Here is a 25,012-nt window from a genome sequence, read left to right as displayed (position 1 = left end):
GCATGTTGTGATGAGGACGTAAGGAACCTGCAAGAGGATATAGATAGGTTGAGTGAATGGGCAAAAAACTTGGCAGATGGAGCTTGGTCATGCACTTTGGTAGGAAGAATCAGAAGGCACGATATTATTTTCATGGAGAGAGACACCAAAAAAGTGCAGTACAGAGGGATCTGAGTGTTCTTGTGCATGAAACACAACAAGTTAGCATGCAGGTGCAGCAAGTAATTACAAAGGCAAATGGAATTTTGGCTTGTATTGCTAGGAGGTTGCAGTTTAAAAATAAGGAAATCTTGTTACAACTGTACAGGATGTTGGTGAGGCTGCACCCGGAGTGCTGTGTACAGTTTTGGTCCCTGTGTTTAAGGAAGGATATACTGGCATTGAAGGCAGTTCAAAAGAGATTCACTAGGCTGATTGCTGGGATGAAGGGGTTGACTAATCAAGAATGGCTAAACAGGTTAGGCCTTTATTCATTAGTGTTTAGAAGAATGAGAGGTGATCTTATTGAAACATACAAGGTTCTGAGGGGGCTTGACAGGGTAGATGATGAGAAGATGTTTCCACTAGTGGGGGAATCTTGAGCTAGGGGACATAGTTACAGAATAAGGGGACACTCATTTAAAACTGACAAGCAAAGAAATTTCTTATCTCAGAGGGTCTTGAATGTCTGGAATTCTCTATCCCAGAGAGTTGTGCAGCTAGATCATTGAAAGTATTTAAGGAGGAGGTAGATAGATTTTTGAAATATCGGGGAGTTGTAAGCTATGAGGAGCTGGCACGAAAGAGGAATTGAGGCCTGGGGAAGATCAGCCATGGTCTTATTTAATAGCGGGTCTACTCCTGGCCTACTCCTGCTCCTATTTCTTATGCAGCTGAATCTTAACCAATTCAATTGACTCACCCCTGGTGAACGTCGTCTCTCTGGTACCCTTCCAGTTTCAAATGCCGCGCTATGATCTCAATTATGTCTGCTTTCCTCGCCCCTTAGGGTAATTCTAACTCCAGCTTACCTACCAATTCCATTAGCTTATTCTTGGTTACCTTTTGTAAACCAGTCATGGTCACATTTTCCACCTGTAAAAAAGCCTCAGCAACTTCCAACAGCATTTTAATTTACCAATGTATAAGAAATCTGGTCTCCGTCCTTTTATCCTTTACCAATTAATATTCCTCATCCAATCACTTGCTTTCCACGTTTCAATTCCTAAACAAGCCCCCAATTTATGTTATGACCGGAGTGGGAGGAGTGCGTGAATTATCAAGCCCCACTACTGTGCAGACAGAATCACAGATCACAGAATTACAGTGCAGAAGAGGCCCTTCGGCCCATCGAGTCTGTACTGACATGTGAGAAACACCTGACCTACCTACCTTAAATACAATAGGAACAGGAGTAGGCCATTTGGCCCCTCAAGCCTGACCCGCTATTAAATAAGACCATGGCTGATCTGCCCCAGAATACGGTCGATCTGGGCAGCGGGCCAGCAGAAGTGATGTGGGTCCGAGGGCTCCAGCGCCAAATACGGTTTTCCAAGTGGCCAGCAGGGGGGGCGGGAAGCAGGATGGAGTGAGGGTGAGGGTGGATCTGAGGGGGAGGGAAATGTGAGAGGGAGTTGTGGAGAGGGAGGGCGGAAATGAGGGAGTCCTAAGGCCAAGCACGGGGTGGGGGTACATGGGAGTGGGTGGGAGAGAAGGAGGGGAAGGGTGGGGGAGGGGGGAGGTATGTGGGGTGGGGGAGGGGAAGGGGAGGGGTGTACGTGGGAAGCGGAAGGGGGAGGGTAGGTGGGGAGGGGGAGGGGGTATGTGGGGGTGGGGAGTATGGGGGAGGGGTTATGTAGGGGTGGGGAATGTGGGGGAGGGGTGGGGGAGGTGGTATGTGGAGCAGTGGGTGTATGGGGGTGAGGGGGTATGGGAGAGGGACTTTGGAGGAAGGGGTATGTGGGGAGGGGGTGTATGGGTGGGGGGTATGGGGGAGGGTGGACAGTATGGGGGAGGGGAGGGGGTATGTGGAGGAGGGGACGTGTGGAGGAGGGGACGTTTGTGGGAGGGGAGAGTGTATACGGGGAAGTGGTTTCTGCAGGAGGTATGACGGAGTGCGGTGCGGGTATGTTGGGGAGGGGGTGTGGCGGTTGGGTGGGGGAGGGGAGAGTAAGGTATGTATGGGGGACAGGGTATAGAGGGGAGGGTGTATTGGGGAGAGGAGGGGAGAGGATATGGTTTATGGGGGAGGGGGTATGGAGGGGGTATGGAGGGTAGGGGAGGGGAGGTTAAAGGGGATTGTGGGGCCCTGAGACCAAGGTGGGGGAGGTTGTTAATGTAGAGCCTCGGGTTTCCGGATCGTGAACCCGGGCCTCGGGGGGTTCCGGATCGTGAACCCGGGCTTCGGGCTTCCGGATCGTGAACCCGGGCTTCGGGATTCCGGCTCGTGAACTCGGGCCTCAAAAAAAAAGACCATGCCATTAATTTAACTGTTTAATTTTCTCACCGAAATGGCCAATTGTGTACCTATACCTCTAGTACCCAGAAGAGACTCTGACTAGGCTTCTTTCAAAAGCTCAGAATGGTTAATTTATTTTAAAATAAAACTTCTTTTAACAGGTTGTAAGTACTGGTTAACACACAATTGTAATCGGGAAGTATGCCTATCTATCTCTTCCTAATGAACTCCACCCCCCCCACCCCACCCCCAGCACACACACAGACATATACACAGATAAACAAAGAACAGATAGAGTCTCTGCAGAGATGGGCTTTGGAGAATGGGCGTTATAAGATAAAGGATAAAGTCCACAGGATCTCAACGCTGTTGAGTTGGAGTTCTCATGTGCATCCGAGCCACTGGTCCCGGTGGATGCCTCGAAGTTCTCACCACTGGTCTCAGCTTTGCAGGTCCAAATGTAGACTGGTTACACTCAGATGAGGGTTCTCTGGCTATAGGTAGATAGCCACAGGCAATTTTAGGCAAGAAAGAGAGAGGGAGCCAGTCAATGTAGTCTTCTTTCCTCAGCCTGTTCTTCAACAATACTGCTTTCAAAACAAGCAGCCTCACAACTGAAGGTGTTTTTCCTCTCTCCCATGTGATTGCCTTGTTTACTCTCCCAGCTTTTCATTAATTCAAGTGCTTTGCAGTTCAACATAAACAAACAACTCCTTCTCAAGTACAATATAGGTCAGGTGATTTCTTGGAAGAGGCCTGCTTGTTGACAGTTCCCAAGGTGCACTTATGATCTTTTTTAAAAATCCCAGGTTAGCATCCACATGTGTAGATCAGCTACGTTCTTCCATTTTGTAAAAGAAAACTTCAATCTCAAGAACTATGATTCTAACAAGATAATGGCAAATGTAGTTATACAGCACAGGCTGGGGATGAGCCAGGATTACAAAAATTGAGCAATAATGTTGACTTACTCAGAAGCTCTAAACTGTGTACGTGCCTATATATATATATATATATATATATATGTGTGTGGGGCAGAATTTTCGGGTCAGCAGGCAGCTGCGATTGGCAGGCCCAGAAGCAGCCAGGGAACGGACTACCAACCACGATCGGCCCCCGGCCGCAATTTCACACTGGCTGGCCAATTAACAGGCAGCCAGCCTGAAAGGCGCACTGAAAGCCTCAGCACTGCTGGGGTGGGGGTGGAAGGAAGGCATGCGCTGAAGTCAGCGTGGGCATGGGGGAGTATGTATGGAAAGCTCCCTGAAGGCAGAGAGCTGCCTCAGGGAGCTGACAAATTTAAAATCAATAAAAACAGAATGTAAAATCAGGAAAAAATGACCACATCAGAATGAGGCACCTCAACATACATATAATGAAAATTTTTTCAAAACATTTTAATTTTTTTTATAATCAATCACAGAAATCTCATCCCACCCTTGGATGAGGTTTCCTCAAAAATACAAAAGCTGTCTGGCCAATTCGCTCGCCCGCTAGCCATAACATTGGACAGGCAGCGTAAAATCGCTGTCAATTGCTACTTTAATGGCCTTAATAAGCCTTTTAATTGTTGGCGGACACACTGCCAACTCTTATGCACACCTGCCGACCAAAGTATTGCACAAGTGCGCGTTGACATCGGGACGCTCGCCCGATGGCATTGCACGCTATTTCACACTCGAACGTGTCGAGCACAAGCCTGCACGCTGAGTGGAAAATTCTACCCATGTATCTTTTTTAATGCAATGAAACATCAAAGTTCAAACTGCCTACCACAGATATTCCTGGCAACAAGAGACTTCTTGTCGCTACTAGACTAGGCTTAATGAATCAGGTTTCTGTTTCCAAGACTAAACAACTCAGTTGTTTCCAATTACAATGCAAGGCTGCCACATGGTTAGAAGTTACAATTTCCACATGGTGAACAGGACAGATCTATTTCTTTACTGATAAGGGCACAGAACCTCCATACACCTCTACTGTCATTGACTTGTACAGTATCATCATATTTATTTTTTTTCTTTCTTGTATATGAAAAGATGACCTAGAAGGTTAACACATTTTTTTGGTGGTCACGTACTAAGAGAATGTGCCATTACTAGTTATATTTAGGGTGTTTCAGTAAACACAAAAACATTGGTGAAAATGTCTACTGTAGAAGCAATATGTGCACAACAAAAAAACTAATCAGAACAGGGGAGGGTAAGGCTGGTACTGTGGACAGTGAGGCTATTAACTTCAAACAAGCAGCATTTCTTCAGTTAAAGGGGAAAACACGTTAGCTTAATTAATGAATTGAACAAACAGCCTTGCACACCTCAGAAATCACAGGCCGATATTTTAATGCACCCTGGGAGCACGTTCAACGCATTAAATGGAGCACATATTATTGAGCTCTTGGAATTGATTGGCTTAAATAGGTTACAGCAATTACTGAACAACCTTTCCTCGGTAACTTTAATGTTTGGTTTTCAAACATGGTCTGTGCATACAAGTTTTAAAAAAAGCACCAAGATGGTAAATGGTTAAAATAATAAGCTAAGATTTGATATTTTTCTCCCCAGATTGCAACTAATAAGCAATTCATTTGTCTGTCTCAACAATAAATAAACACATCACATCTGCTGTCTTGATAAATCTCTGGACCTTTCCAGCTGTAAAGCAAGGGTGATTAAAAACAGAAATTGAGTTTAAAAGTTAGCTTCAGCAAAGACTACAAAGTTAATCATGCTTTAAAATGAAAACTGTAATAGCAGGCTTCGATGAGCCCGAAAAGTTAAGAGTGCATTTTACTTAAGTAAGTCAACCTACTGTGGTGGGGAAATGTTGTACTGATTAAACAATGCGCATTTGACCATAACAGGTGCACCAAATTTTCACTTACTATGAAATAAAGCAGCATATTAATTTTCATCTGCCTCCGCCTCACCAAGTGTATTCTTGGCCTGACCCTGAAGAGACTGAATGTCTGAAAAAGTCACAAACATCCAGTTCAGATCATAAGGGTACAATATTGTTATGCCCTTGGGTCATACTATTGTATGGTTACATATCAAGCAGAACAGGCACATCCCTAGACATAAGACATTCAGAGAATCAGACTGGGTCCCTGCTCTTGATTCCCATTAACGATCGGGGCTGTGAAGCTATTCTTGGCAGCACGGATCCAGATTGCTTCTAAGGCCTCTCAGCAGTAGCAAAGCTGTTAAGGCCAAACGACAAAAGATGAAAAATTAATTTCCCAAAAGTTTGCTTTTGGGAATATGGACTTAACCATGATGTTTATTTCATTACAGCCAGCAAAGTATTTTGTGAGCTGGATGCTCATCAGCTGCATGAAGATTTGCATATATTACTTAGTTTCATGGATAAAATTTAGAAGAAAGATGATTTTTAAATGCCTAAAAGGCATGGTCAGACACTGATAGACTTTGAAAGACTGATGGTTATTCCACAGAGGAATATGTCACATTAACAGACTAAATAAAAGATTGCAGAAAATCAATTTAGAAATCACATGTTCAGTGCTTGTAATCAAATTGCTGGTTTGTGCTAGGCTGTCACATACGGGTAGACTCCAGGTCTTAACTGGCATTAAGTTTCTCAGAAAGAGATACCCTTTTTGATCAGATATCTGATGCTTTAAAAAAAATTCCATGGAAAGCAGTCATTTCCAGCAGCTTTCATGACACAAATTGAACATTGTGCAGTGTCACAAGTGACCGAGGACTCAATGATTGCAGCCTTTCCAGACCATTCAGATACGGGACGGAGTACAGGTGTCAGTACAACAGAAGAGTCAGAGGCAAAAGGACTGAGGATGAAGACATTTTTAACAGAACTAGCAGGTGGCAGGATTTGAGTAGTTTTAATAGACAAATGCACCCTAGGGATGCCCAGGAAATTGTTAACATGTACCTTCAGAAGTGACTCAAAATATTATTCTGCGATGAACTGCCCAAAGCAGAACAGCAGGGTTCTTGAACGACACATGACACACAGAATTTGGACGGTGAAGATAATGATCAGTCTGAGCAAATTGTACTAGTCACAAGAAGTTTTAGTCCAGTAATGAGTACATTCATTGTGGATTCATTCAGTTGTGCCACATTGGCTACTGGTTGCACCTCAAAAGTGTGTGGAACAGACTGGTTAAAATGTTATGTATATTAACTCAGTAGTAAGTAATAGAAAATTCTACTTGTTTCAAGTTTAAGGGTACATACGAACATAGGTACTAGAAGCAGGAGGAGGTCATTCAGCTGCTCAGGCTTACTCTGCCATTTAATAAAGTCATGGCTGATCTGATTGCAGCCTCAACTCCACATTCCATCTACCTCAATAGCCTTCGACTCCCAGGTTAGTCAACAATCTATCTAACTCTGCCTTAAAAATACTCAATGAGCCTGCCTCCACCAGTCTCTGGGGTAGAGAGTTCCAAAGACTCTCAAACTCAGAAAAAAATTCTCATCTGTCTTAAATGGGAGATCCTTATTTGCAAACAGTGTAGCCTAGCTCTAGTCTCTCCCACAAGGGGAAACATCCTTTCAGCATCCACCTTGTAAAGTCCCCTCAGGGTCTTATGTTTCTTATATGATGACAACACATTGATGTCACTGAAAACAGTGGTGATCTCATGAAAATAGCTGGAGTTAGCCACCTTATTAGTATAGACATAGTTTCTAGTGAGATATTCCTGTTGCTGGGCAAGCCTTCCATGAAAAAGGCACAAATGAAATTGGGTATGGAAAACAATAAAACATTTTTGGAAAGTCAGTAGATTTGCAGTTTGCCCAATCAGGGCATTATTGCTTCCCCTTAACAAAACCAGTCACTTCAAATCAGAACATTAAAGAAGTGTTAATGGCAACAGATGATAAGAATTTGAGAGAAAAAACAAATTGTCTTAAAGTTACATAGACAATTTGCTCATTCTTCTTGTCACATCATAAATCCCACTAAAAAAAAAAGGTGTGGTGAGGATGAATACACAAGGCTCATCGAAGAGATTAGTGAAAAAATACAATATATGTAAAAATACATATCGGAAGATGTCACCATGACCTATTATAGTCTCCCACTGGCACGAGACTTCAATGAAGTAGTGGCCATGAATTTAAAGATGTGGGACAAGGACAAAAATTCAATTCAATCTTTCTACAGTAATAAATGGTAAGGGTGAAAGGTTTATTGTAGATAAAGTCGGTACTAGGATGACGTACATATCAGAAGGTCCAGTGAACGGAGGGATGTGATTACAATATGGAGAGCAGGTAAAGCTGTCACATTAGCTAAATATCCAAGATGATGGACAAGAAATAAGATCTACGGGCTGGAAAAGTGAAGTGAAACAGCGGAAAGCAAGGAAATGCAGCATGAGTTCTCAGTGGATCTGGGAATGACTTTTGCACTAGGAAACAATCATGTACTGGTGACAGTATCGCTGATCGTGGAAGGGAGATATCCTGTTGCAGAAAGACATAGGAGGGCAAGCTGAAGCCATAGCTTGGCTAGGCTATGTTGACTACAGAAAAAATTAGGAACACTACTAGAGCCAGAAGCCCTTAAGAAGTTTTTGTGGCTGCCAACAAAAATGAATAAATTAATAATAGGGAAAACAAAAGTAAAAGTTGAATAGTTGGAAGGAATTGGGTCCACTCTGAAATGCTAGAGAGGGGACAGCCAGTCTTATCACACAAATGGATACGTCAAATAAAGTCCTTACAGATGAGATATATAGACTAATGGCTCAAGATTTCAAAGAGATATGGAGATCAAAATGTTAGAGTGGACTCCCAAAAAAGGCACGCTTACACAAAGAAATTATTGGAGACCCTAGAAGATAGGTGTCTTGTATTATGATGGGATATACAAAATATGCATTGTTTTTTCCTTTTTCTTCAATTTTGAAATATTGTTTCTGTGTTATAAAGTTAAGGGTTGAAATTAGTGCATTAGATGTTGTAAATATGGACTTTCAAAAGTTATTTGACAAAGTGCTACATATAACAGACTTACTTGGAAAATAGACGCGCATGGTATTAAAGGGATGGTAGTAACTTGAGTACATAATTGGATAAAGGATAGGAAGGAGGGAGTATTGATATACAGATGTTTTTCTGACCGGACAGAAGTATGTAGTTGAATCCATTAGGGCAATTCTTTTCCTTTTAAAAATGACCTAGCTTTGGGTACAGAGAGCACAATGTCCAAGTTTTGCAGATGATACAATCTACTACCTTACCAAAGTTTGTATGTAGGATGGTAGCAGATTTCTGGAGGACACAGACAGCCTGGTGAAATGGGTGAACAAATGATAAATACAATTTAACATGGATAACTGTAAAGTGATGCACACTGGCAACCAGGCTTGTACATGAAGAGGACTAATTTGTAGCATTATGGGAAAAAACTGGGGTGTGGGTCTAAACTGCATTTCAAAGAGCCAGCACAGCTATGATGGGCTGAATGGCCTCCTTTTGTGTTTAAGATTCCATAATCCATGTTTCTCTGTCATGCTCCACAGTTGATTAGTCTGTCTACAGTTATTGTCCAGGATCATACACGGACCAAGTGCTGAAGGGTGTCCGGTGTCTATGGAAACATACCTTGGCACAAGTCAATGCCTTCTAGAGTAGGTGGGAGAAAGGTGGCAGGGCAACAAAAATAAGCACTGGTTGGAAGTTGGGACTTCTGCCGAGACAGAGAGATTATTTCTAGCTTAAAGTATGATTATCAGCTTGGCCTTGTAAACTGCAGTAAGGAACAGTAGCAGAACTTCAACTTATCTGAATATACACTAGAATCAATTATGTGGTTCAAGGGAAAGGGCAAAATATCACTGACAAGCAGGTCCAAGTGCAATGACATTTTTCCCATACAATAAAAAATTCTACAAGCAATGGCATTGTGCATTTTTAATTGCTTCTTGATATGCTCAGGTAACTAGTTAATACAAGTGTGGAAGAAGAGGGAATTGCAAAGTTGGCATGTAATTAACTGCAGTGACCCACCCCTCTCCATTTGCAGCACACAGAATCTCCAGGTTAGTGAGCAGTAAAGCTATTGTTTGTACCCATGTTAAAAACTGAAAAACTTATATAGTGTGAAGGCAGACGTACCAGATATGCTCATTTGCTTTATCTCACATACCCGCAAAAGTGATGATCAAGACCACTGGGTTACAAGAGACTCTTAAACTAAATTCCATTTTTATTATGAGTATTCTGGGTTTTTGCTAGTATTTAGGTAACGTAGTTGCAACTTAATCTGTTTATAATTAGAATTACTAGTTTCTGGTGACTGAAACAAGTTCCATTTTTATTACACGAGATTATGGGATTACATTCCACATGCCTGTTTTTTTGTGAAAACCACATGCTTGATGATGACTGTTACAATTTCAGATTTGTACATTAGTATTCTTTGGGGTTCAGGGTCACTGGTCACACCATAAGCAGACCTCTCGGTCCCCCATGATCCAGAGTGCATCTTTAGTTACTTAAAAAATAAAGTCACACATATATATGCAGCACCTTTCATGGGATAGATATTGGCCAGGAAACTGAGGAAAATTACCTGGTTCTTCTTCAAAATAGTGGTATGAAATTTTTAACATCCAACTGAGAAGTCAAATCATCTTATCCAACGTGCCATTAAATGGAAGCTTGACTCAGGAATTGTAGTGGGGAATCTTGGCCCACATGCTAGCTCATGAATTGGGTGCTGCCATGTGAATTTGCAGGGGAGCGGATTGAAATGGCACTTCATCAAGAAGACTACGGAGATTCAGAGTGGCCCCACGAGGCATAAATGGAGCAATAGCAACCCAGAAAACTTACCACCCCTTTCCCCAACCAACTAATGCTATCCCCATAAGGATAGACTCCCGGGTGCCCGAATGGCCCATCTGTTTCAGGCAAGAGGCCCTATGAGTATTCGCATCAAGGTCCCATGGCAGCACAAGCAAAGAAGGTCAAAAAGATATCTTTTAAAATTAAAAGATAATTTCTAAAATTATTTTTTGGTTCCAGGAAAAACAGGAGTTGGAATTTAAATGAATTTTTAAACTGTTCGCTTAACGTTGAGAAGGAATACTACTTTAAACGTTGCAGCAATATTCTGCATAAATAGTCGTTTGGTAGTACAGAACTTGAGTATTAGGAAAAAAAGAGACATGTCTAAGCTTTTCGTCTTGCACTCATCAGGACACTCGCTAAGAATACCAATTTAAGGGGACAACAACAATTGATACTGTATGTGAAGAGAATGCTGATTGGTTGGCAAGTGGCGCTGTCATGGAGAATGCACAACTGATGGTGACTGACAGTTAACTGCCAAGCATTGTTTGAAATTTAAACCAGGCAGCTTGACCTGATTGGTCAAGGCATTGCCCTGAGGAATGAGTCCGCGAATGGCTGTCATTTGTTTTGTTTAGCTGAAACAGGCACAGTGTATGTACATGTTCTTTCTGTCTGAAAAAAAAGAGCCCTGTGTATTAATATATGTAAATTCCAGTACACACAAATGCACCACATTGCAAGCACAGACTGACAATCTTAAATTGGTTGTCAGCGTAATTCTTAGCACATTGAGGATTATTTAGCAAATGTTGTCCAATCGCAGAATCATTCTTAATGTTGGACACTGTGTTTTGAGTTTTGCAATCATGGGCTGGTTGGGTACGATCTGTACCCTGCCTGTTGCGAACAGTGACTGGGACATGCTGTTTGATATGATTTGCCAGTATTTGAGATGTACAGCCTACATACCTAGCATCACACTGGTGCTTGTTGACAACCTTCTAAATAGGGCCTGAGCCATTTGCTCACCATATAAACTTGATGCTGAAATATGGCACATCAAAGGCATCCTGCAGGATAACGGCTACCCTGAAGACACCATTTTGCGCTGTGTAACACACAAACTCATGAATGGGCTTTCGGCCCTGAAAAGTGCCCCGTCTACCTCAGGTTACTCTGGAAAGGCAAGGTATCTCAAAAATATCAGCAACAGGTAAAGCTAGCTGTTTCAAGCTGCTACAATGCAGGAGCAGCACGAGTGGTATTCGCCACAAATAGGAGGCTGCCATCAAGCCAAAAAGACATCCTCCCTATCACACAAATGAGGAACGGGGTATATGAATTTCAGTGCCAGTGTATCATAATTATTATTCAAGATACTGCAAAAATTGAGCCAGTGCACTATGATCAGTTGCTCACCTTGTAGCTCAATGCATGGAAATAGGTTCACTACAATTAATTATCATTCAATCTTACAACATCTTCCTCTTTCTGGTTAAAAATTCTGAGCACATAAATATCTTACTAATTCAGCACCCGCGTCCCATGCAACATTAAGTACAACTCAATTATCATCCCCACTTTCACCGGCTGCCTAATCCTGAATGCATTGATTGAAAAGATCCTCATCCTTGCTTACATTGTCTTTCCACATTCCTGCTGCTGAAAGCCTTACATTTCAGCTCACACATGACACCCCTCGGAAACAGACCTACTGCGCTTCCATCTTCCTTGCTTGATTACTGATGGCACAGCCTTCAGCTGTCACAGTCCAGCATCAAGTTCTCTCCATAACCCCCTCTTATCTTGTTATATCTCTATCTTCAAATGCCTCCTCAAAAACAATTCTTTGATCACAAATTCTGAATTATCCTTTTCACAACTGATTTCCTAGCCATATGCTCCTGAATTCCCTTCCTAGATCTCTCTCCACTGTCCCCACTGTCTCCCTTTAAAGGCCCTCCTTAAAATCTATTTCACAAAAGATTTTCATTACCTCCGCCAGCCCACCTCTTCCCCTCCACTTTAATATCTCTATATTTAGCTTGGTGTCAATTTTCACCAGATTACACTTCTATAACCTACTTTAGGACATTTGCAAAGTAGAAGGTGCTATGTAAGTGCAACTAAATCAGCAACATGTCTGGATGAATTCTGGATCACCATTCTCAACTACCCACGTGGCAGGCTGGGCTCGCAACAATACTGCCAAACAAATGATAGGCAGGTCTCAATGCAGATAATATGAAGACCTCCCCAATGACTTTTGTTAAGTAAATGACTGGGGTCTTGGCCGTCAATATGCACAGTTCAGTTTTCAGTGGGTGAAACAAATGACAAGAGAAACTATCATTGCAACTCAAGACAAGAAACACTTAATCCACTGTACTTTGCAAAAGTTAAAACAATTTAATTATACAAATTGGGCATCTATGTGGTTGACAGATGTTGGAAATAATATTGATGTGAAGCGATTGTGCACCCTGAGGCATCAACTGCAGAGGCTTCAATCAACTTTAATGCATTGTTGTTTAAATGGCTAATTCCTCAAGAGGCCCAATTTACCTACATGTCCATGAGCAAAAGCAAGACCTGAAGTTCAGGAGTTGTCTGAAATATCACACAACATAAGGCCCATAAAATATTAAAACTTGCTTTCCCACTTGAATGCCAACAAGGTTGCTATTAAAATACTTTAAATGTTTCTAATGCAATTATGTTCAACTTCCAGCCACTTGTGGGTAAACACAGAGGTAAAATGTATGAATGAAGCAAACCAACTGCAAAAGACAAAATTCCACAAATAAAACTATTTCTCATTTATAACTTAAATTGGTTGGATGCAGATATCTCAATAATCCAAAAATGTCTTTTCTTATTTTTTCTTCAGGGAAATATGCAGACATAAAACGAAGGTAATAACTCAACACCTAACTCAAAATAAGAACAAGAACAGAAGATCGAGATGAGGTGTATAAAATTACCAGGGGCTTCGGTAAAGTGGATAGGAAGGACTTATTCCCCATAGCAGAGAGATCAATAACCAAGATTCGTGGATTTAAAGTAATTGGCAGAAGGGTTAGCAGGGAGCTGAGGAGAAATATTTTCACCTAGGGGGTTATGGGGATCTGGAACTCATTGCCTGAAATCCTCATTACTTTTTAAAAATATTTGGATATGCCCTTGAACCTGTAACCTACAAGGCCATAAACCAAGTGCCAGGAGATGGGCATAGGCAGGATAGCTCTTTTTCAGCTGGCACAAATACAATGGACAAACCAGCCTCCTGTGTTGTAAATTTCTATCATTCAATGACTCTAAAAGCAGCTGGTGCCTAACCTGTCTCACTATTTTTGTGATGCTAGAGTTCAGAGACAGCAGGATTCCCAGTGTGCGCAGAGATTTTTTTCCTTGAGGGATGATAGTCACATATCAAACAGTGCATCAAGTTCCACAAGAAACCAGATGTGTACTGTGTACAGCTTGGTTCACCTTGCCACACACACTAAAATTACTCAAATATTTCTATGCAACATATCAATGACCATTAATTTCTAATGCATTGGTTTTGATTTTCCACTTACATGTTCATCAGCTTATAAGTACTCTCCCCCGCCCCATTCAGTTTAATGGGCAGGAAAGCCAGGGGGAGAGTACTTATTGGAAGAAAATCCTAGTTATTGTGTGTATTTACCTGCTGCTCCAAGTATCTGATTGGAAGGGCTGTGGAGTTGACACTTTCAAATGGATGGTTAATCACAGAGTTGAGGTATCATGCGGTCATAAGTCACAATTTAGGAATCAAAGGTTAGTTAAACAGAACTGTTTTACCAAAAAGAAAGCAGATTGTGAAATGTATTACCTGCAAACTGGCAGGTATAGATCGATTCAAGAGATGATTGGAGCCAATTTGGATTGAGGGATACACTGAGAATGACATTGATTTCTGAAAAAGTGACAACTGACCTTTCCACAGTTATTTTCACAGTTCAGAGGTTCTTTTTGTAGTTCACACACGTTTTCAAAAGTTACACTGTGAACTTTGTTATTTTTAAGTTCTAATATTCTTTTGCATTAGATCAGCAAGTTTTTGGTAGGAGAGACGATTGATTATGTTTATCTCACTTTAAATATAAACAAACATTAAGGGCAAACACAGAAAGAAAGAAATTGCATGTACCACATGTTTTATTTCTAGCATCGTAAAAGGTGTTACTCACCTGATCTGGGGTTTAAGGAGTCGCACTGTGAGTTGTACATTTGCACAAATGCCTGATGTCGTTTAACCATCTGTGCTTTACTGCCCTGAGTTGACAGTCCACACTCCTTCAACTTCTTCCTCAAATCCCGTTCAGAAATCAGATTATACACTAGCTTAGGCAGCAGTTTCCTTTGATTCACAGAGCTTGAATGGAAAAACAAACAAGAGAATACGACTTATATTTGCTCTCCAGAATGAGGTGGCTTTGATCACAGCAAGATCAAATATACTTTTCTTTTAAAAATAAGGTTACGTATAAAAACAAAAATATACTGTATTACAAAGGGCTGAGGGGTTTCAGAGACTGGAAAAACTTGGGTTTTTCTCCTTAGAGCAAAGAAAGTTAAGAGGTGTTTGAATAGGGGTGGTCAAAGTTATGAGGGGTTATTAGGTGGGGAGAAGCTGTTTCCACTGGGAAGAGGGTCAGTAACCAAAGGATATAGATTTAAAATAATTGGCAAAAAGGCTTGGGTGGGTGGTGGGGAGGTAAATAATGAGAATCTTTTTTTCTTCAGCAAATAATGATGAACTGGAATTCACTCTCTGAAAAGGTGGCGGAAGCTGATTCAATAGCAATTATTTTTAAAGAGAAATTGGATAACTTTATTGAAAGAAGAAATTTGCGGAGCTTTGGGAAAGAGTACTGGATTAGAACTAATTGGGAGAACCTGCAGAGGCACAATGAAAACAAAAAAGACTTGCATTTGTATACAGCCTTTCATGAACACATGACACCCCAAAGTGCTTTACAGTCAAATAAGTACTTTTGAAGCATTATCAATGTTGCAATGTAGGAATCATGGCAGCCGATGTTCACACAAAAAGCTCCCACAAACAGTACTGCGACAATAACAAGATAATCTGTTTTAGTGAGGAATAAATATAGGCTAGGACACCACGGGTAATAACCCTACTCCTCTTTGAAATAATGCCACAGGACCTTTTATGTGCACCTGAGAATGTAGGCGGGGACTCAATTTAACGTCTCACCTGAAGGGCAGCACTTCTAAAAGTGTAGCACTCTCAACAACTGAAGCAGTAGCTTGAAATATTAAGCAGAAATATTACAACTTTTTACCACTGCATTTAACTATTTCCTGGAACTCTCATTTATTGATTTAACGCATTTAGCCAATCCCTGGTCTGTACAGCTTCAAGTACAATCATGTGCCTCTAGACTGTGTTATGATCTCCAGAGGGACCGATAACTTTTATACAGAAATGTGAACTTTCAGTGACTGATTAAAAAAATCAGAAGACAAGATTTAAGGCTTTAAGACTTTTACTGTAAAAAAGAGAATTAAAAGCAACATTGGCTAAACACTATTTTTATAGACAACTTATATTTCAAACTATAGAAAAGAACCGTCCCCATTCAACGTCTTAGAAAAAAACTCTTCCTCCACAGCTATTCTTCACTCTGTCCCTTATATGGACCTTTCATTCTCCAGGAAGCAGTCCAAAGTTATTCTCAGCTTATGACGACTTGTTTTCTTTCTCCTTTTCCAGATAAGCCAGATAACTTCTAATCCCCAAAATGACTTTCATGGTGAGGGTTACCCAGGCGATTCTTCCCTCTAGGGGACTGGGTCGGATAGACACTGGAAGCGTGTTTCCACTTGTGGGAGAGACTAGAACTCACAGACACAGTTTAAGAACAAGAGGTCTATCTTTTACAATGGAGATGAGAATTCTTTTTCTCTCAGAGGGTCTTTAGTATGTGGAATTCTCTTCCCCAGAAAGCAATGGAGGCAGGGTGATTGAATTTATTCAAGGCAGAGTTACATAGATTAGGAAGTCAAAGATTATAGGAGGGCAGATGGGAAAGTGGAGTTGAGACCACAAATAGATCAACCATGATCTTACTGAATGGCAGAGCAGACTCGAAGGGCTGAATGGCCTACCCTTGCTCCTAAGTCCTATGTTCTTAGCGAAAGCTAGACAAATTTTGCAAATCTTCATTTAAATTCCCACAAACTTGGTCTCTTCAATCCAAGTGTGCGCGCCCACCCCATTCTGGTGGTGAGCATTAGAGACTGGCTGCCTCCATTTCTCTGAACTCACTCTCTCTCTCTGTCTCTCAGATTCTTGCAGACTGACCTGTCTGAGATTCAGGAACATTTTAACAAAACCCTGTAAGCCAATACTACACTGCAAAGATTTGCTAAGACCCTCCAATCCATCTCCATGGGCAATGTGAATTACACAGGTCTTGCATCGAGGTAGAGATGCTGATTAACTATCTTCTAAATCCCCAGTTCCATTCTATATTGGAATTAAATAGACAGCTTAAAGTATAACTGTTTATAAAGCCTAACATTCTCAACATCTCCTTAAGAGGTTAACATTCTACCCATTGTCATCACAAATACCCTGGTCATTATCCACAGGTGTGAATATTTTGCATCTTTTTCCCAGTAAAACAACCTGGACACTGCTCCTGCACCCTCCTACCACCCTTTAACTGTTAATAACCACACCACCCAAGTTTATTGCCCTGGCAGAATTCAGAACAGGTCACATGACCACCCTTCATTCATTCATTTTACTCTAAATTAAAGAGAGGCCCAAAACATCATAATCTTACAAACTTCATACTTGTAACAACGGTAAAAATGAAGACAAAGGACGAGATTTTCCGTGCCCACTGGCACTGGCATATTCGGTGACGTGAGCGGACAATATGGCGAAAAAGCCAAAAATCGGTTTCACGACGCCGCAAAACCAGTTTATCGTCGTCCACTCAGCCCATCGACGGCAGGCAGTGTTTCCCGCCATCGGACATTGGGAACCTCATTGTATTACATCAGCATATCATTATAAGGCCTGCCCGCCAGACCCATTCCACTGCCATCGGAGGGAAAACACGCTGGCGTGTTTGACAACAGCATACAAAAGGTGTGCACTTGATGGGCTGCACTTTGCTCAGGGCTTCAAGGTTTGTTTGCCTGCCTTGCTTCGGGCAGCACTCAATGATTGGCACCGGGCTTCACAGACAGCACATCCCTTTTAGGGGGGCTCACAAGCTTACTACCTACCAGATCAGCCATATGTGGGTGGCTTTTCGATGGCTGCAGAGCTAGGGTTTGCTTGGGGAAGGGGGAGAAGTGGCCTCAGGCAAGGGAAGAGACTGCATGATGAGGGCTGTACTGTGGAAGGAGGGTATCCCAAGGTGTGTGTGGGGGCACGTGTTGATCCGCGCAAGTGGCCTCAAGATGGTGAGGGCTGAGGATGCAGTCTCCAGAGGAGATGAGGCTAGATGGGCATGTGAGGGTATGTGTGTGTGAATGGGTTGTAATGGCCCTTGAGCTGGCAGTGAGTGAGGTGCCAGTGAATGTGTGATGGGCTTCAGTGTGTGAGTTTAGAAAGATGAAATGGGTGCCATATCCTGGCGGCACCGATGAGGTCATTCATCCTCTATCTGCATTGGATGGTCAGCCTCTTCAGAGCAGCATTGGCACTGATCACCACTGCCATTGCTTACTAAACCAGAGTGGTAATGCTGCTGTCCCTCCTGTGGCCAGACCGGGGATAAAGGACATCACAATGGGCCACCACAGTGCCCAAAAGGTGCTCGAGGGCTGCAGTCTTCTTGCCTTTCAGGGCCATGTCTTCTTTGCTGCAATCCTGGGCTGAAAACACTGGGCGCAGCTGTACTTTAAATGTGGTGCCTGGTGTGGTGAAGCAGTGAGGTGACAACGTGGCAGGCGAAGCGGAGCCTGCCCGTCTTCGAAACGGTGAGTATCCGAGGAATGCATAATTAACATGGCAAGTTTGGGATGATACAGTGTGAAAAGCCGCTATTGTGGACAGCGGGTAAAGCGCCGTTTTTCCCACCCGCTACCTTGCGCTTAGTGCAAATCTGGGACGGTTCTGCCCAAAACGTGGCATCTGAGATACAGACTCATGACACCATCCAGGACAAATCAGCTCGCTTTGTCCACATCCAAAAAATTCACTCCCTCCACCACCGATGCACAGTAGCAGCTGTGTGTACCATCTACGATATGCACTGCAGGAATTCGCCAAGGCTCTTTCGACAGCACCTTCCAAACCTATGACCACTACCATCTAGAAGGACAAGGGCAGCAGATTGATGGGAACACTACCACCTGGAAGCTCCCCTCCAAGTCACTCACCATCCTGACTTGGAAATATATCGCCATTCCTTCACTGTCGCTGGGTCAAAACCCTGGGACTCCCTTCCTAACAGCACTGTGGGTGCATCTACACACCACATGGACTGTGGTTCAAGAAAGCAGCTCACCATCACCTTCTCATGGGCAACTAGGGATGGGAAATAAATACCAGCCCAGCCACCGAAGCCCACATCCCATGAATGATTTTATAAAAATTACATTACATGGCATAATGTTAATGAACCATGGACTGGTTACATCAAGATACAGTATGCTGCAGTAACTGCATATTTCATCATGCAGCAAATAGCATGAGCACAAAATAGCCAATCACCCATCAAGCCAATTTTATCTACCCATCAAGCCAACTTTATCTAATGTCCATGTATGATTATTCTGCTCTGGACATCCATCCCATTTATCCCCTATGTTAAGCAACCATAAATTCCTTCCCTACAACTTGTGAGAAAAGAACAAACTATTAATATCTCTGTAACCCTCAAGCCCTCCTTTTCACAGATACAAATTTAGAACCTTTTAAAGATGTTAGTAGGTCAACAGCCCAAATAAGGGGATGCAAGTTTCTACGTGACCACTCACACATATTTACTAAATACCTAATTCAAACTGTGTTATCAGGAGATACTAAACAGAAACTTCCCAATAGGAAATTCATCAAAAAGTCTCTATGATGCCATTGTAGCAAGTGGCTTACAGAAAGAATGGAACAGCTGCTCAGTCAAAGTTGTTGCAGTGCATAGGAGAGTGAAAGAAAACTAATTAAAGAGTCAATACAGTACCTTGCTCCTCAAAATAATAGTGAAGAACAAAACTATCAATGCAACTACTTCTCATAAAACACAGGTTCACCAACTTATCTTTCTTGTATAGGATAGAAGATTGGCTGTCTGGCAGGAGGCAGAGAATGGGGATAAGGGGGTCCTTCTTAGGATGGCAGCCGGTGACTAGTGGATTTCCGCAAGGGTCAGTGTTGGGACCACAACTTTTCACTTCATACATTAATGATCTAGATGAAGGAACTGAGGGGCATTCTGGCTAAGTTTGCAGATGATAGAAAGACAGGTGGCGGGGCAGGTAGTATTGAGGAGGTGGGGAGGCTGCAGAAGGCTTTAGACAGGTTAGGAGAATAGGCAAAGAAGTGGCAGATGGAATACAACGTTGGGAACCGTGAGGTCATGCACTTTGGTAGGAAGAATAAAGACATAGACTATTTTCTAAATGGGGAGAGAATTCAGAAATCTGGAGTGCAAAGGGACTTGGGAGTCCTAGTCCAGGATTCTCTTAAGGTTAACTTGCAGGTTGAGTCGGTAGTTAGGAAGGCAAATGCAATGTTGGTATTTATTTCGAGAGGACTAGAATATAAAAGCAGGGATGTGCTGCTGAGGCTTTATAAGGTTCTGGTCAGACCACATTTAGAATATTGTGAGCAATTTTGGTCCCCATATCTTAGGCCCTGGAGAGGGTCCAGAGGAGGTTCACGAGAATGATCCCAGGAATGAAAGGCTTAACACATGAGGAACGTTTGAAGATTCTGGGTCTATACTCAGTGGAGTTTAGAAGGATGAGGGGGGATCTGATTGAAACTTACAGAATACTGAAAGGCCTGGATAGAGTGGACATAGGGAAGATGTTTCCATTAGTAGGAGAGACTAGGACCCGAGGGCACAGCCTCAGTGTAAAGGGAAGACCTTTTAGAACAGAGATGAGGAGAAACTTCTTTAGCTAGAGAGTAATGAGTCTATGGAATTCATTGCCACAGAAGGCTGTGGAGGCCAGGTCATTGAGTGTATTTAAGACTGCGATAGATAGGTTCTTGATTGGTAAGGGGATCAAAGGTTACAGTGAGAAGGCAGGAGAATGGGGTTGAGAAACCTATCTTCCATGATTGAATGGCAGAGCAGACTCGATAGGCCGAATGGCCTAATTTCTGCTCCTATGTCTTATGGTCTTATGAGAACCTTTCACACCCATAAGCTCCTTCAGTAACTTGTTTTAAAGCATTAGCTGCTGTTGTTAATGTTATATTTGTGGAGCAGTGTCCAAACTGTACAGCGGGGGTGGGCGAATTCACTCCCGAAAGCCTCCAAGGCACCCTGGAAAATTTAGTCACAGGGCTGACTGATGAGAGAAAAGTCACGCCCATAGGTAGAAGTGAAAGAATCTGTGTGGAGCTGCTCCTCCAATCACAGGCTGTTTCATGCCCTAGACTAGTCAACCTATCAGCAGCAAACAATGGGAAGTGGGAAGGTGAATAGCAGTACATCAGCCAGAGTATGAGTGTCGTCGGGTCGGGTCGGGGGGTTAGAGGAAAGGGGAAAGAGAGGCTGCAGGGTTGCAGTAAAGAACAGGGTGGAGCAAGGCTGTCTGTCAAGGGTTGGGGAGCAGCGGAAAGAGACTGCCTGCTGGTGTTGGGGGAAGACTTTGTTGTCGGTTGAAGTGGGCGGCAGAGAGGCTACTGCCGTTAGGGGAGGAGGAGAGAGGAGGCTGCCTGATGGGTCGGCAGAATGGTCACAGAACATCTTCTCCATCTGCAGAAGCAGCGAGCAGATCTCAGCACTGCTGAGAATTGACAGGAAAATTCCACATTTCTTTACATCTCTATTTAGGACAGTTAGCGATGCTTGTGGGCCTCAATCTGTCAACTTGGGCTGCAGCTGTGCATCATTCAGGGGAACCCCAGGTAAGGTTGTGTGGGTTACATCTGCCAGGGGTCTTTTGAATTTGAAAACTGGATAAGGAAATCTATTATTAAGTAAAGCATCCAAACAAATCTCTCAAGTGATTCTATTGACGTATTATTTTCTTTTTGTATCTGCATAATGAACGACATGTATTTTTATAGTGTTTTTTATCACCTTAGGACATCCCAAGGTGTCTTACAGTCACTGAAATACTTTGGAAGTGTGGTAACTGTTGGAATGAAGGAAATGTAATGAGGTAAATGATCAATTAATTTTGGGGAGCCTAGGACTAGGGAACATAATCTAACAATTTGAACCAGATCTTTCAGGAGTGAAACTGGGAAACACTTCTACACACAAAGGGTGGTAGAAGTTTAGAACTTTCTTCCGCAAACAGCAATTGATGCTAGATCAATTTCAATGCTAGATCAATTGTTAACTTTAAATCTGAGATTAAGATGCAGTAAAAAGGGTAGTAACTTCCTGGTTAAAATTTTCCAGCTTTGTGCATATGTGATGAAAACACATGAGCTGTGACCTCACCAGACCACAGAAGGTGTGTTTAGGGTGATGGCTTTTTGAGTGTAGAAGTGTGTCTCAATTACTTTGAAAAAAAACTTTCATTGCTAACTTATGCCTGTTGTCTTGTGCTGATTTAAATACCGTGGTGCTTAGGAATTTATTGCTTTCCTCGTGTTGTGGCTTTAAGTTTAATGGAGGAGTGATGATTATTGAGGATACTGATAAACTTTTCTAATTCTGCTTCTGTGCGAGTCCAAATACCCCATATGTCAAAATACAGAGGGTAACGTTACTACATGACTGCATCACCTAATAAAGGAGTTAGTGAGAATTAAAAAGGAGCCCTTGAAAACCAAAAGTCAAAAAGTAGCCTGAGAAAATCTGAAGGCCAGCAGGGGGAAAAAATTTTTTTGACCCTTAGTGGGGAAGAAATTCCTATTTCCAGCAGCTATAACTTAAGGGTGTCCTATTACTTGCCCAATATCCAGGAAATGTATAGTATGCCCAAGGATCAAACAGGATACCCTCAATATCACATCTCAGTTTACTGTTATATGACAAGTCTTCTTCACTTCCAGAAAACAACACAATAAACCCTTCAGCGGATTGCAGATTAAAGAGTACCTGCTGATAAACAGATTTATCAAACAGTAGCGTGACACACTATAAAGCAGTTATAAGCTTAACAACCTCTGAAGCTGGTAGAACAATGGTATGCGCCTTGCTAAACAGCAATGTAAATATTAGCCATCTATGGCAGCTCTTGCTGACCAAACACAATCTTTCTTACATACTAAGAAATATGAAACAAATTTGTGTGTTCTATGTACCAAAACGAGATGCCCCTCAAACATATATTTAAGCAAAACCCATAAGATGCTTGTATTTGCATTGAATGACTTGACCAGTCTCCCAGATATCTGATCCAGAGAATAATGTCCAGTTAGGTATCAACATTAACTGGGCCCATCCTGTGAGTGACCAATAGTTGATACATGGGTTTTAATCTTCCAGAATTCCCCAGATTCTAGAAGAGCCCTCATGGACTGGAAAGTAACAAACTTAAGCACGTTATTCAAAAAAGGAGAGGAAGAAACAAGAACTATAGGTCAGTTAGCCAGACATCAGTTATTAAGAAATTGCTACAATCTTATTAGGGTTGTGGTCATGGTAAAATCATAATATGATTAGGCAGAGTCAACACAGATTTATGAAAAGGGAATTATGTTTCACAACACTCTTAAGAGTTTTCTGAAGTTGTAACTAGAAGGGTAGATAAGGTTGAACCAGAGGATGTATTTTCATATAGCATTCAACAAGGTGCCCCACAAGAAGTCATTACACAAAATTGGAATCATGGTATTGAGGATTGGTGAACAGACAGAAATAGAGAGGAGGAATGAACATGCTGCTTTTGGTTGGCAGGATGTAACTAGCAGAGTATTGCAAGGATCAGCACTTGGGCCTTAGATATTTACAATCTATATCAATGACTCAGATGAGGGGACAGTATGTAATGTATCCAAGTTTGCTGACAGTAGTTAGGTGGGAAAGTAAACTGTAAAGAGGCTGCAAAGGGATATAAATAGGTTGAGTAGGCAAGAAAATGGCAGATGGAACATAAAATGGGGAACTGTGAATTTATCCATTTTGGTAAGAAATATAGAAAAGCAGAATATTTTTGCAAATGATGAGAGACTGGGAAATGTTGTTATTCAGAGGCATCTGGGTATCCTTTACATGAACCACAGAAAGTTACCAATTAAGTACAGCAAGTAATTAGGAAGGCAAATGACATTATATTCTTTTCTACAATAGAATTGGAATAAAAGAGTAAAGTCTTACTACAATTATTAAGGCCTTTGTGCATCTACACCTAGAGTACTATATACAATTTTGTTTTCCTTACCTAATGAAGCATATACTTGCCTTGGCGGAAATGCAACAAAGGTTCAATGGACTGATTGCAGGGATGAGAAGATTGACATATGAGAAGATATTGAGTAGGCTGGACCAATATTCCCTAGAATTTAGATGAATAAAAGCTGATCTAACTGAAAGGTATAAAATTCTTAAGGGGTTTGACAGGATAGATACTGGGAGACTATTTCCTCAATTTGGGGAGCTAGAGCTAGGAGCACAGTCCTAGAATAATGGATTAACCATTTGGGACTGAGATAAGGAGAAATTTCTTCACTCTCCACTCTGAATCATTCTGGTATCATCTCTGATATTTTTTGTTGGTGAGGTACCCAAAATTGTACACAATATTTCAATCATCCTATAACTTCAAACCTTGGGTACTTTGGTTTTTATTTCTAACTTTTCAGCACTAAGTAACAACTAATTCAAACAATATGAACCAATTTAGTCTCAATTCTTATTGCAGTTTGACCTTTTATGCCTTTGTCTTGCATCATCTCTTCCAAGTAATTTAACCATTGTTTTTCATTATCATGCATCAACTATGTGGCGAGTCCAGATCCATGTTTGCCAGGGCAGGCACTGATGAACAAATTAATTCCACAGCACCCATACAAAAGCATATATTACAAAAATGTACAAATGGGAATAATTACCAGGTGTCACTTTCTTCTTGGGGATTTAATTCACATTTTGAAAAACCTTCATAATCATCCTCATAAGTCAATGTATCCATCAGCATCAATGAGACCATCTGGTAATCATTGCTGAACACTAATGTTTTGTGCACATTCAGCCCTAAAAAATACACTAAATGTGATATCCTTTGAACTTGTCTGAGAAGTCTCTCAGTTGCAATTGGTTGTTCCCAGTCATACAGAAACTAAACAACCTAATATTGCTGTGGGTGGCAGCAGTTAAGAATATTAGAGTACACGGAATAAGAAAAAAATCAGAGCATCTGGTTCATCAAGCCCAGAATATTTACAGGAGAATTATTTCGTGAGGACCACGGTAAGCTTGACAGAAAATGATTTCAACTGATTTCAAGGAAAATCAGTATTTTTGGACAGTAAGCTGTAGTATATAAACAAGGTAGTGTTTCTTCCTGTGTTGTCTGAAAAGCACTTGCAAACACTGAATGCCAGAACATGGTATTGAAGCTAGTAAGTTTACACACCTTATAATGTTTCCATTTATATGACATACCCTTTGCTTGTTACAAT

At 41.7% G+C, this 25,012-nt stretch overlaps 1 protein-coding gene across 2 annotated transcripts in view; it reads right to left on the bottom strand.

The window, feature by feature from the left end:
- rad18 (RAD18 E3 ubiquitin protein ligase) overlaps positions 1-25,012 on the bottom strand; it is a 277,150-nt gene that overhangs the window by 159,528 nt on the left and 92,610 nt on the right. For both annotated transcript variants that reach the window (XM_041192132.1, XM_041192133.1), the window contains exon 7: positions 14,460-14,644. In XM_041192132.1, the coding sequence (XP_041048066.1) occupies positions 14,460-14,644 (185 nt within the window). The remainder of the gene's footprint in view (positions 1-14,459; positions 14,645-25,012) is intronic.

Source organism: Carcharodon carcharias, chromosome 7 (genome assembly GCF_017639515.1).
Source record: "Carcharodon carcharias isolate sCarCar2 chromosome 7, sCarCar2.pri, whole genome shotgun sequence".
Classification (NCBI taxonomy): Eukaryota; Metazoa; Chordata; class Chondrichthyes; order Lamniformes; family Lamnidae; genus Carcharodon; species Carcharodon carcharias.
The sequence above is the reverse complement of the archived record's forward strand: the minus strand, read 5'-3'. Positions and strand labels throughout refer to the sequence as shown.